Source organism: Lepisma saccharinum, chromosome 22, assembly GCF_977018435.1.
Source record: "Lepisma saccharinum chromosome 22, izLepSacc3.1, whole genome shotgun sequence".
In the NCBI taxonomy this organism is placed as follows: domain Eukaryota; kingdom Metazoa; phylum Arthropoda; class Insecta; order Zygentoma; family Lepismatidae; genus Lepisma; species Lepisma saccharinum.
The window spans coordinates 47,471,868-47,484,032 of record NC_139250.1 but is presented as its reverse complement, the minus strand read 5'-3'; the positions used below and the strand labels follow the sequence as shown (position 1 = coordinate 47,484,032).

Sequence of the window (12,165 nt, the reverse complement as noted above, 5' to 3'; positions counted from 1 at the left end):
GACTTTCGAAAATTATGCATAATTTCCGTTTTCCCCTCTCCAAATTGGGAGATGGGTTATTTGTTGTGCTTCCCTGCAACTTTGGTTCATTCAGCATCGATAGGGCTGACGTTAGAATCAAAATTCTGTTTTTTTTGTAGGCTGGCAACACTGCTGTTCTTATACCTAATTATTATTTTTCCCCCTGAGACGTATCAACCTATTTTCAATGCAACTTCGCATGGATGTAGAAATGTACCATAGGTACATACTACATTTTTTCTTCACCTTGGTGTATTGTGGTGGCCACAGGGGTGTGCTGAATACCATTTTTTAAAAAAAATTTCGAATTTCTTCTTCCATTGACTTTCTTCGTGCCAAGTTTGAGCAGGACACTCTTGAAAAGTTTCCATCCGGAGAGTCTTTACATGCAGGCTTCCATCCAGTCATGGTTAATCCATACTGCATTTCGGCATGTCACTTTGGGGCTGAAATCTTCCATACATTTCCATAGTTTTGGTTTTTCTGACTTTCATCTTCGTCGGGGTTGATGCACATGCAATATTACATTTTCCTTTTCTTCAAAATGGTTTATTGTCACATGCGTACTTTGTTACCTACTTGAGTTCTACCAACTGACCTTTGTGGCAGAGTGGTTAACACAGTATGATACAACCCCAGAGGTCCCAGGTTTTGTGAGTGTCCCTTCATCAATTTCATCATATCATCACTCATCCTCATCTTTGCAATTAGCCAAAAGTGGCAGAAAAGTGGAGTAAAATAACCCAAATTAATCAGTCAATTCTACCATTCAGTTCTACCATGACTTCAGTGCATTTTCATAAGAGGAGGTTGTTAAACCTTTCCATAGCCTGTCATACAATTTCTGTCCAATAAGATGAGCATAGCCCGTCATTTACGTTAAAAATCTATCGTGATGAACGATGGACTATAATCACACCATGTCTCTCGTGCACATGTGCTGTAAACACCTGAAACTCATTTTACTAGATATTGCATTTTTTTCATTGCTGAATTTTACCTGTACTTGAGTCGACATTTGGTGGTGCTTTTGTTTATGTTCTAGAATAGCATTGAACAATTTATATGCACAGTGTGGCGATTTTTATTTCAAAGATTTTGCTTCGGATTTCACATCTAGTGACGATTTCAATCTGAAGAAGATTTTTTTTTTTTTGTTATTTTTCATTGATTATTTCTATATTATGTATTGAAAATATGTTTCCAGTAAATTTTATTACAATTTCTTTTTACTTTCAAAAAATTGTTACAGAAAAAAAAATCATAAATGTGAGAAAATTCATTTAAAATGCAACATATTACACTACCGTCCTGTTTAACCAAATTCTGATTAACCAAATTTCCGGGTTAACCGAAGCGAAAAGAACCGTTACTTGTGGGTGATTATGTTTTATGCAGGAGCACCGACGAAACACTTTTGTGATCGAGCTGCTAAGAAGCGTTCATCTAATCTTAAGCAAAAGAGAATATCAATTTTTTTTCACAAGCTGAATTAAGCTTTATTGTTTTGGTCGTATGGCTTTTTGTACCAGAGCCTTAATGTTACTCTAATTCATGTTCTTGAGTTAAATGACTACGTACTATTGTAAGCTCTTTGTTTATACCTACATGCTGAAATACATATGAACTGTATATCAAAATACTGTACGTAATAAAATGTACGTATATCAAAAAACTTTATTCCGGTTTAACTGAATTTTCATTCAACCGAAGCACCATCGGTCCCATCAAATTCGGTTTAACGGGACTGTAGTGTATATGTAGATTTCAGAAAAAAATGTTAAAATAATAACACAATTAGCAACATATGTTCCATGTTTTTTTTAAAAAAAAAAACACAAAAAGAAATCCCCTGTGAAATACATATTGTTTTTTCAGGCTTCTCCATAAAGGATTAATTGTAATTGGAAGGAATGTATTCAAGTAACTATTGAAATTGGAATTGCATATATGGCATTTTGACATTATCATGTTCGTACCCAGAAGATATTTTACAGAAATGGACTAATCTGAAATATACTTTCATGTTCCAAAATAGTTGAACATAGGCATATGAATTTTAGTCATAGGACAATGATGAATGGTGCCAGTAGAGTTATTAAAGATAATGTAGATATTTATCAAAATAGAAAACAAGTATGTGGAGAAAATAAAAAAAAAGACAAAAAGGGGAGGACCCCCTAAGTAAACCTGCCTCCACCTACATACATTTGAGGGTTTGCACGTAATGTCCTGTATCTATTAACATTACCTTTAATTAAACCAGGACATCAGTTTCTCTGAATTTAACGGCCTTTTTGTTCTCTTTCTTAATGCAAATATATAAAGAAATGGTATTCTATACATACATTGGTAACTTCAAATTTATATTATTATATTGACCCATTCTTGTGACCGAAACAGGTCTTTTGCAAAGTATTGTTTATTTATTTAAGAATTTTAGTTTATTTGGTAATTAGTTAAACTAATAATGTAGGGTAGAGTTTTTTTTTGGTTATTTTCTGGTTAATTTTAGTTATCTAACTGTTGTTATTTTGGGTCTGTTATAAATAGATATGACAACCATTCTGATATCCAGTACAGTTAATGGTGTGAGTGGTTAAAGATGGTAGGTTTGGTGGGGGTGAAGGTTTAGATGTGGGTGATTTTTTAGGAACTTTGAGGGGTTTGCAACGAATAGTCTGCACAGACACTAGTACCCATTCTGATTTCCAGATTAGGTTTCATAAGGTCACACGTCTGAAAGATTACGGCATCAGCATTCCTCCTCAGTAAGGCATTTGTCATATAGGAAGCACACACCAGCTGAAACAGCATTCTTCGCTGAGCGACAATGGCCATGCTAAGTTCAGTGTCCGTGCAGACAGTCGCAGCTGCGAGATCTGAGTGAAATCACAGTTACATGAAATGATTTATGTTATCAATGCTATACATAATAAGTAAATTAAGAAATGTTTTATTTTTAAAATAATAAACCCTGAATAAACTTCAAACCTATAGTAAAGAAAATTATGCAATTTAACATTCGCTGATGGAAGCCTCTTCGCATGTTAGCCTCACCAGATGGCAAATTTTCACACGTGCACTTAATGTTATTCAACCCTGAAAATATCCTCATATGCAAGTGCATTTCACTTACAGAGAAGTGTTTCCAAGTCGTTCAATCAAGTCACGGAGGTGGTTGTATACTGGCCATTGATGCAAGCAAAGCTTGGTGGGTGATTCAATCTTTTGTGGCTGTAAAGCGAGAATGACTTAACGTTCTGTCTAGAGAGGAGTTAATAATTTTATCCCATTTGTAGTAGCTCTTCAGTTGCTCTCACAAAAATTTGTGAATTGCACCTGGAATGAAAAGTGCGACAGATCATTTCAATCTGAGAGTGCTAACTATATTGATATTCTGCAGTGTTGCTTGCCCCTAAAATACATTGGAAGCTCAATAAACATTCTAATGTAACAGGAAAAATGGGCAGTTGAGGATTCAAGGATAGAATGAAATCATGTAAATATTGTAGGGCTGAGCCGATACCACCATTTGACGATACCGATACCCTGATCGATTCTACCGATACCGATACTTGGATTGGTATAAGTCCAGTTTAAAATAACAAGTTACTAAGTCATACTAACTCATCACACCACCAGGCACAATATAATATAATTTGTGAGCCAGTCCGAGCCAAGTGTCTTAGATATAAAAATAATAATATATGTTTATAATTAATACGTTAATGCAATACCTATGTCTGTTCATCATAATATGTAAATTAATTAATAAATATTGTCATTGTTATTATTACATGAATAGTAAGAAGATGCTATAAAATCAGAGATACAACAGCAAATATTCATCATCTAGTTTACGTGTAGTTAAGACTGCTAAAATTTGTATAAAGACAACCGTCCTGGCAAGCAAATTAATGTGAAAAAGTAAAAATTGAATATCTATTGAATAAACAAAAAAATTTAGGTCCAGTTGATGAAAGTAAAGTTCCTGAAATATATTATGCATACTATTACAAGTAGTAGCATACATAACATTTCTTTAGTACTGTCATTCAGAGACGTATGGTCCCAATCTAATCTCGACAGAAATAAATAACCATCGATTGGCTGATACCAGGAGCAACACAAAAGACTTACATGGGAGGGAATTATACAAGAAATTTCTGAATCCACTTCCCGCTTGAACGTAAATAAAACAAAAACATACTTCACAGTAACCTTCATCCCTCTTTTCCAAGAACTACGCAACCACCTGACCCAGGATTAGGGTGACATGTTGTTTGAAAATGTCCACCTATCTTACCCCCAGGAGCTTTCAAGGAAGAATGGGCAATGAATTGTTTCTTTTATTTCCACATCGTTAACTAAGCAGTTACATGCGTTCACGGTCATGTTTGGGTGCAGCTTTCACTTTTACCCATGCCTTTGATCTTGTTATCTGCTTCCCAGGTGGTTTGGGGTTTATCTAGCGTTTCTAGGAACATTTGTGGAACTTCTTGTGCTGGGCTCCCAACTTGGCACAAGGAAGGATGAACGAATCTTTGAAAAGGACAAATATTGAGACAAGTTGTTGCTTTTGGCCACTCTTCTAGTCATTCAATATTTTTGGTATTGGTGAAAAAAATTCAACCAATACTTAACCAATGCTGGTACCAATAGATCGGTTTAGGTATCAGCTCAGCCCTAAAAAATTGCTGTGTAGTTTTTAACGCACACAGCTGTGAAATGGAAAAAATCAATGTATAAAATTTTATGTTTGTAACTGCTCTTGCCCATGCGAGAGACCCGAGTTAGATTCCTGGCAGGGAAGACCGGGACTTTTTCAACCTGTTCAAGCGACTCCAGGGCCCACATAGCGTCATATAAAGTGGGTACCTGGAGGAATCTCTGGGGTGTAAAGGCAGTCAGAGGCATGATGCTGATCACATCATCCCCTGCTCGGCCGAGATCAAGAAAGTGTGGGGCCATAACCCCACACCCCCTATATGCCTTCATGGCATGGCACAAAGCACAGGGGAGCACTTTACTTTTTACTCTTTTAACTGTTCTTGCGAAAGTTGCTTCTTGCTCTGAAGCCAGAGAATTCAAACGTTGTTTTCTCCCAAGGGCTTTCATGGAGGTAAAAATGTCTGGTTCCGACTGGAGCGGGCAGTTCCTTGAGGTTGACACACGTTTGTTGAGATGAGGTTAGCAGAGGTTGTTACTTGAGAATACATCAATTGCAACATGTAGTTGGAGACCGCTGAGCGGCTAGTTTCTTATAGCACCATATGTAGGGACTCCCGTGTGATAAACTGCAGGGCCGGGTTAGCACTGTAGTAAATAGTGCACTTGTATCTTGAATTCAATTATCATTTATTGAAGGGTGTGGTTCAGCCTGTGGCTGTTCTGCCACCTACATGCACAGCACTTAATGAGAGGACTGTGTAGGTACTCCTGTGTGATAAACTGCGAAAGTGTGTTAGTGTGCTCGTAGAGCAAAGTCATGTAATTGAGCGAAAGGCAACCTGGTGCATTTTGTACTTGAGAGGTAACATATATATGGAGAAGTGTAAATAAACTGCACATGAAAGATATCTCTGTGAGGCTTATTCTTCAGAGCAAAATATAAGGTAAAAAGGACAGCTGAGCCAATGCTAATGTATTTATTTACTGATACCAGCCGATACTTTTCTGTCATTTTAATCATTCACAGGATTCGCAAAAATCCCACATCACTTTCACGGAGTCTATCTTGGAAATTTTACCAAATTTGAAGTTTTTTTATTTTGCACCAATTTTTCATGGAAAAATGATTTTTTTTTTATAACATAACATGTTACTTAATATTCTGGTGTAATTCTTGAATATTTTAAAGGAAAACTCTTGGTAAATTGACCCATATAATTCAAATGGAATACTTACACACAAATATTAATCAATACTATGAACAACATTTAATTATTACAGTTTTCAAGTATCAGAATCTGTGAGAGTATCGGCATCGATATCGGTTGAAATTAGTATCGGCTCAGCTCTATAAAAATATTGGGGAAAATAAAATCTTTCCATAAGGTACAGAGAACATTTTCAAATTTAATTTTCTTACTTCGTGTGAAAGGAATACAGCTTTGTTCAATGCTATCTTTATCCTGCTTTTGTAGACTTCCAAGAGCTGCTGCCACAGATAGATAGTGCCATCTCGTCTGCGTGTTTCCTCAGCATTGATGGTGAGTTCACAGGACTTCACAGCGGGAAGGATGTGTGTGCGTTTGACACCCCAGCAGAATATTATAAGAAATTGAAGGATGGCAGCATGGACTTCCTTATCATACAAGTCGGTCTCTGCACCTTTCACTACAATGAAGACAGTGGGAAGTAAGTACTCCTAGTGCTCACATTCTGTACAATCAAATTCCTTTTTGGTAATCATTATTTTTCTCGTAACATTCAATATTTTATCATTCATTCTCTGACACTATACTAGATGCTAAATTTTGTGGAGTGGTTAATATAGCAAAGTACTAAGGTTCTAGATTCAACTTCTATGTAATATATTATTTTTTACAGTAAGAAGACCAAGACAAAAATGGAGGGATAATGTTGAGATGAACCTAAAGGAAATTGGTAGGGATGGATAAAAATATATATATAAAGCTCAGGATAAGGACAGATGGAAGGCCTGTGTTGCTGCAGCCATGAACCTTCGGGTTCAAGAAAACTACGATTCTTACAAGCACATAAACACAATTTTTGATGTTTGGGAAAACACCCTCCATCAAAAATTATGTTTACTTGCTTGTAAGAGAAATAATTCTACAATGCAAGAAATACATACATAGAAGAGAAAAACTATTAAATAGTGATGTTTCATTGTGCTACATGTATTTTATCCATTTATCACATACAATCTTATTGCTACAATTGCCAGCCTCCATGGCGGAGTGGTTAGCACAATGTGCTACGATGCCAGGGGTCCCAGGTTCGAATCCCGGCCTGGGCATGGATGTTTGTGAGTGTCCATTCATCAATTTCATCATATCATCACTCATCCCCTCTTCGCAAATTAGTCAAAAGTGGCACAAGAAGCGAAGTAAAATAAAGCAAATCTATCAATGAATCAATTATTGCTACAATTAGCATAGCGAGCCGAATAAGTGATTCAGAGTTGAAAGTGGTCGAAAAAGAAATGCTCTTTTGGGGTGAGGGAACTCAGTTTTTTCACACCTTTCTTTGGTTTGGCTTTTTCCCAAAGTGTTTCAAATTGATGAAAATACATTACTTTGCTGTATTTTTCTTGTTCTACAGCTTTCATTTATCAGTCTTCTGAAAAAAACACATATCAAAATTTAAAATACACCTTTTGACACAGAATTCATAGCTAAAGTTGGAATCACGAACCTTACGACCCTCTGTAAACAAACAGTCTCACTTTGTGTAACGTATCACTCCACGTCAGCTGTTCATGAATGCCGTGGCCATCATATGCTGTTCACTGGCACTTCACCCGACCTTTAATTTTATGTAACATGAAAGAAAGCATTCCTGTTTTAACTGATAGATCTACACATTGAAGTATAAGAAATTTTCTTTAAGCGATTAAATATGTGTTCTTGTTGAAGAATGAATATATTTTTCTACGCCAAAAGTTCCATTTATCTGACACTGGGTTAACAGATCCCCCTTCGCCCTCCTCTGTCAGTATGACAACGTCAAGAGAGCGAGAGAATCGTTTCTGTAAATTGAAGCCTTTTGGTTTTGTCACTGCCCCTTCCACCAAATTATTGCGCAGCATTGTTGACATACAGAGTATTGTTTTCTCCTTTGTGCAACAAATATACCACCAGTTTTAACGGAAGCTAAACAAAGATAAGCCAAGGAATAAAAGGAGATTGTTTATATTTCATTCTGTTTCTCCTGCACTGGAAAACAATAGATGATAATAATCACATTATTTACCCACGTCTCGTGTAAGTAATGTATTATCTTACTTTGATTCAGAAGTTCCTTTTTGAACTGGAGTCATTTTCGGCGTGAGACAACATCCCTGTCTGTGAAATTCGCTTTCCAAATACAAACTCAACGTGTCACAAGATGTGATTTAACGTCGAACGGGGAGATCGTCATCGTCACTATTAACTTTCGCCAATATCTTCCCCACAGTGGACAGCTGTTTGATTGAAGAAGTATGACTGCAGCTTGCGCTGTACTGCGCTTATTCAAAATCGGTGTACTTGTTTATGCGAGCAACAATGTGTTTCTTAGTGGGACTTACAACTTGGCTGATCGTTTTCCTTTCTTTCGTCACACCAAAAACACAAGATGCAGACACTCAACTACACTCGGACACCAACTTCACTGCTTTCTAAGGATGCCACCGACTCAATGTCACATAAACGTTAAGAACAACCTGCTTCTCGCCACTTTTCAAACGTCATATTTCCAAAAGAAACTCTGAGTACACGGAGACCTTCCTGCACAAATGGAAGTCGCCATCTTTGAAACTGGCGCTATTTTCTTGCTGCTCATGTGATTGGTTTTAATTTATACAATCATCACATATTATTATTATTATAAACACAAACCTTTAATGAAAATATATTTTAAAATGTATAGCCCATTGTAATTTACACATTTTTGTTGCATTAGCATACTTTTATACAACAGACTACATGCTGCGGAAGAAATCGGTTTTTAGGCTGTTGCCAACCTCAGTACTTCTCACTAAGTCAAGTACAAAGGCGGAAGTGGTACGTCGAATGTCGGTATATGATAGTGTGATTTCACATTGTCAGTGAGAATGATGCTGCAGGGTGGGGCGGAAGGGGATGCAGAGGAGCCAATCTATAATCCAGAGGTGTTCACACTCCGGAATACTTTTGCGGGTGAAGGAGGGGGAGTCGTGATGATGAGGGTGAGGGTGGGGGAGGTTGATTTAAAAGGAACAACAACATGGGAGAAGAAAATGTGACAATATTTAAGAATTTACCCCCAAATGTGCATTTTATTTTGTATGTAGGGTACAAGAAAATGTGACTGCCTCAAATATTTTTGTATCTTACCGTTTTCTTTCCCCACTTTTTTTTGCCAGGTACAATGCTTCACTAAGTTGCAGTTTTAGTTTCCCTTTATGTTTTTGCTGCATAAACCGGCATTTTCGAACGGGGTGACAATGACATGCAAGTGTGTTTGGTTGATGTAACTTTATAGATGTTGAAGAACACTCTGGAGGATACTGGAACTTGTGGCATTTAGTGAATTCCAAATTTGTTATTTTCATTCTTTTTCTCTAATTAATAATTATTAATTTAGTCAATCAAATCGTATGTATTAGTTTACTTTCATTATATATAATAATAAATCATAACACTTTCGAAAACCAAATAAATTTAATCAAGAAACCCCAGTTTTAAAACGTAATTTATCTAAATGTGTCACATTCTTGTAGCAAGGTTTTTTTTGGAGCTTTTTTTGAGTGGATTTTTTTTTTTCCCGTAAGTGTTAGGAAATGTGCAGTGTGGATGCACAGTGCGTGCTCTCTTCACTCAATACTCCTACAGGTTGTAACACATGTTGCATCAGTCACACACAACCTCTCTGATTAATGAGGGGTTAAAAGCTTTGGTCTTTCGTTCAGTGGGTATATCAGAATGAGGGTAATACATGAGAAACATGATTTAAGTTAGTAAAAAAAGATCCAAGTAAGAGAGTAAAATTTCTATCATTTTTCTGTTCAGAAATGCAACATCTGACTGTTGTTTACCCAATGCCTTCAGCAAGGAGAAAGATAGGGGAGGGTGGCCCACGTGACATAATACATGCCTAGAAGAAAGTTCAACCCATGACCTTGTATGACAAAGCAGTCCTTAGTTCACTACGATCCTTCCAACTTCATAATTTATCCATTTATACTTCTTACCTTTTGATTGATATTTTTTTTAATGTTTTAAACTTCTTGTACTGTCATGGACACTTCTGGGTTGTAACAATCCCATTTTAGTGCCAGGCATGTTGGCTCTAGGTAATTTTGGTGCTAGACATTTTTCTATCAGTTTTCTCTTTTGCACAGTTCTGGGTTTGATACCCAGTGGAGGCACATACGTGGTTCGGATTCTACTTTAAACTATAGGTCCAGTCCTGATTAGCCTTACTGTGCATAAAGTGGGCTTAAAATACCAAATCAATCAAATCTCTTTTGCACACCCCTTCACCTCTGGCCCCTAATTCACTTTTAGTGCCAGTATGTGCCGAATGTCTTCTTCATCATGTAAAAAATGGCTTTGTTAGTGAATACCTCTCAGTGTGGGAAGAAACGAATTCAGGATGAATTTATGTACTTAAAAGAAAATGCCTAAAATCATTAAGTGGTGAAGCAGTGCAAGGCCTGCACCCACACTTTAAATGATGAAGTCCTGAAACTTGTGAAGGAACATACCGTGCACCAGTCGGGGCCCACTGGTGGCCACTCTCATATTTAAATACTGAATACGGTAAGCTCTCGTAAATAAATTTGGCATTTAATCCGCGTCTGTTCACTGAAGGGCTGTGCAAAAGAGAGAGGGGGAAGACACCAAAATGACCTATTTTTGTTATTTTTATTACAACAAAACACCACATCACCCCCATATGCCTTCATTGCATGTATGCACATGCACAGGGGTACCTTTACCTTCAACAATCCCGGCTTCGCCATGGGTGTTCTTCATAAGTATTCCCCCCTCAATTTCATTATGCATGTCTTCGTGATTAACCAAAAGTGACAGAAATGTGAAGTACAATAAACCAAATCAATCAATGTAAATTGGGCATTTACCACTGTCTGGTGCTTTACCACTTACTCTCTAACACTGCATTTCGAGAGCACCTTTTCTCTCGTCTTCAGGTGAGCAAATTTATTTTTGATGGTGGTGAGGATTGAGCCCATGTCCTACGTATTATTTTACTCTACAATTCTGGCAATTAGAAGAACAAGAAAAAGAGGTTTTTTTACTCAAGAAATCCTTTTTAGGAGAGCCTCTGCTGCCCACATTATACCAAAGTGAATAGAAAAATTCCAAAATCTAGCACTGCTAATAAGAATAGTTAAAAACTGTCACATAGTTTATCATAAAAAAATGCAATGTAAATGCAATATGAATAAACTAGTGTTGCAAATTATTCTGAAGTAGGCGATTTGTTCTAGTGATGCATACATAACCTAGCTACTTGTACTCTGAGAAAATTTTACGTTTTTGTAATTTTTTTGGGAAAAAAACATAAAAATATTTGAGTAACTAAAATTTCGTAAAAATGTATTTTTTAAAATTTTTTGTCTACTCCTGTTTAATCCCTATTTACTGATGATGAAAAAAATACTATCCGACAGTAGAACATGTGTAGCCTATCTACACATGACACCTACAATAAAACATATTTAGCTAACATACTGCTAGACTAAAGAAATTGTTGGCCTCATCCTGTTTTTTTTTAGTTGTACAATGTAATTGATCTATGTTTAGCGATGAAATATTGAACAAATTATCAACACAATTTTGGATGCTTACAAGCAAGGTAAAGTAGTACATTTTAGAATTGTTTGGTTTATTGTTGCAGGGCCTCTCTATAAAATGTAAATTTTCTACTTGTAATATTTATGAATAGGAGGGAAGGGGATATTTAAATCTGGAACTGTCTACAATAAATAGTTTTCCTCCTACATTTGTGTGTGTGTGTGGGTGGATGTGTAGCTCTATACATTTGAGAAGCACATGTTTGAATACCTCCCATACCAAGCTGCTTAAGTGTGGAAGAATGTCCCATATGCTAATGGATGAATCAGCTCAAATGTCTTTATTTGATCATGCTTAATACAGTAAAACATCTCAATAACGGACAGGCCTGGAGTAAAAATAAATGTCCGTTATTAAGAAGTGTCAGCTATTCAGAGAAAAAGTGTAGGATGTTACACAATAGGATAAGCATATTACAATACGTACTTTACGAACATAGTCTCGAACACTAAGTTTCTCTTTCTCACAGATGTTGATGACTTCAAGTTTTTCCTTCAAAGTCAGTCGTTTGCGTTTCTGCGACATTGTAGCAGAAGTGACACACACTTCTCAAGATAACCACAAAGAATACTCTCTACTCTCTGCACTTTTAAAAAGAAATACGTTCGGT

At 36.5% G+C, this 12,165-nt stretch overlaps 1 protein-coding gene across 2 annotated transcripts in view; it reads left to right on the top strand.

The window, feature by feature from the left end:
- Nucleotides 1-12,165, top strand: part of LOC146005019 (poly(A)-specific ribonuclease PARN-like) — a 213,550-nt gene that overhangs the window by 21,348 nt on the left and 180,037 nt on the right. For both annotated transcript variants that reach the window (XM_083144149.1, XM_083144148.1), the window contains exon 2: nucleotides 6,171-6,384. In XM_083144149.1, coding sequence (XP_083000275.1) covers nucleotides 6,171-6,384 — 214 coding nt within the window. The remainder of the gene's footprint in view (nucleotides 1-6,170; nucleotides 6,385-12,165) is intronic.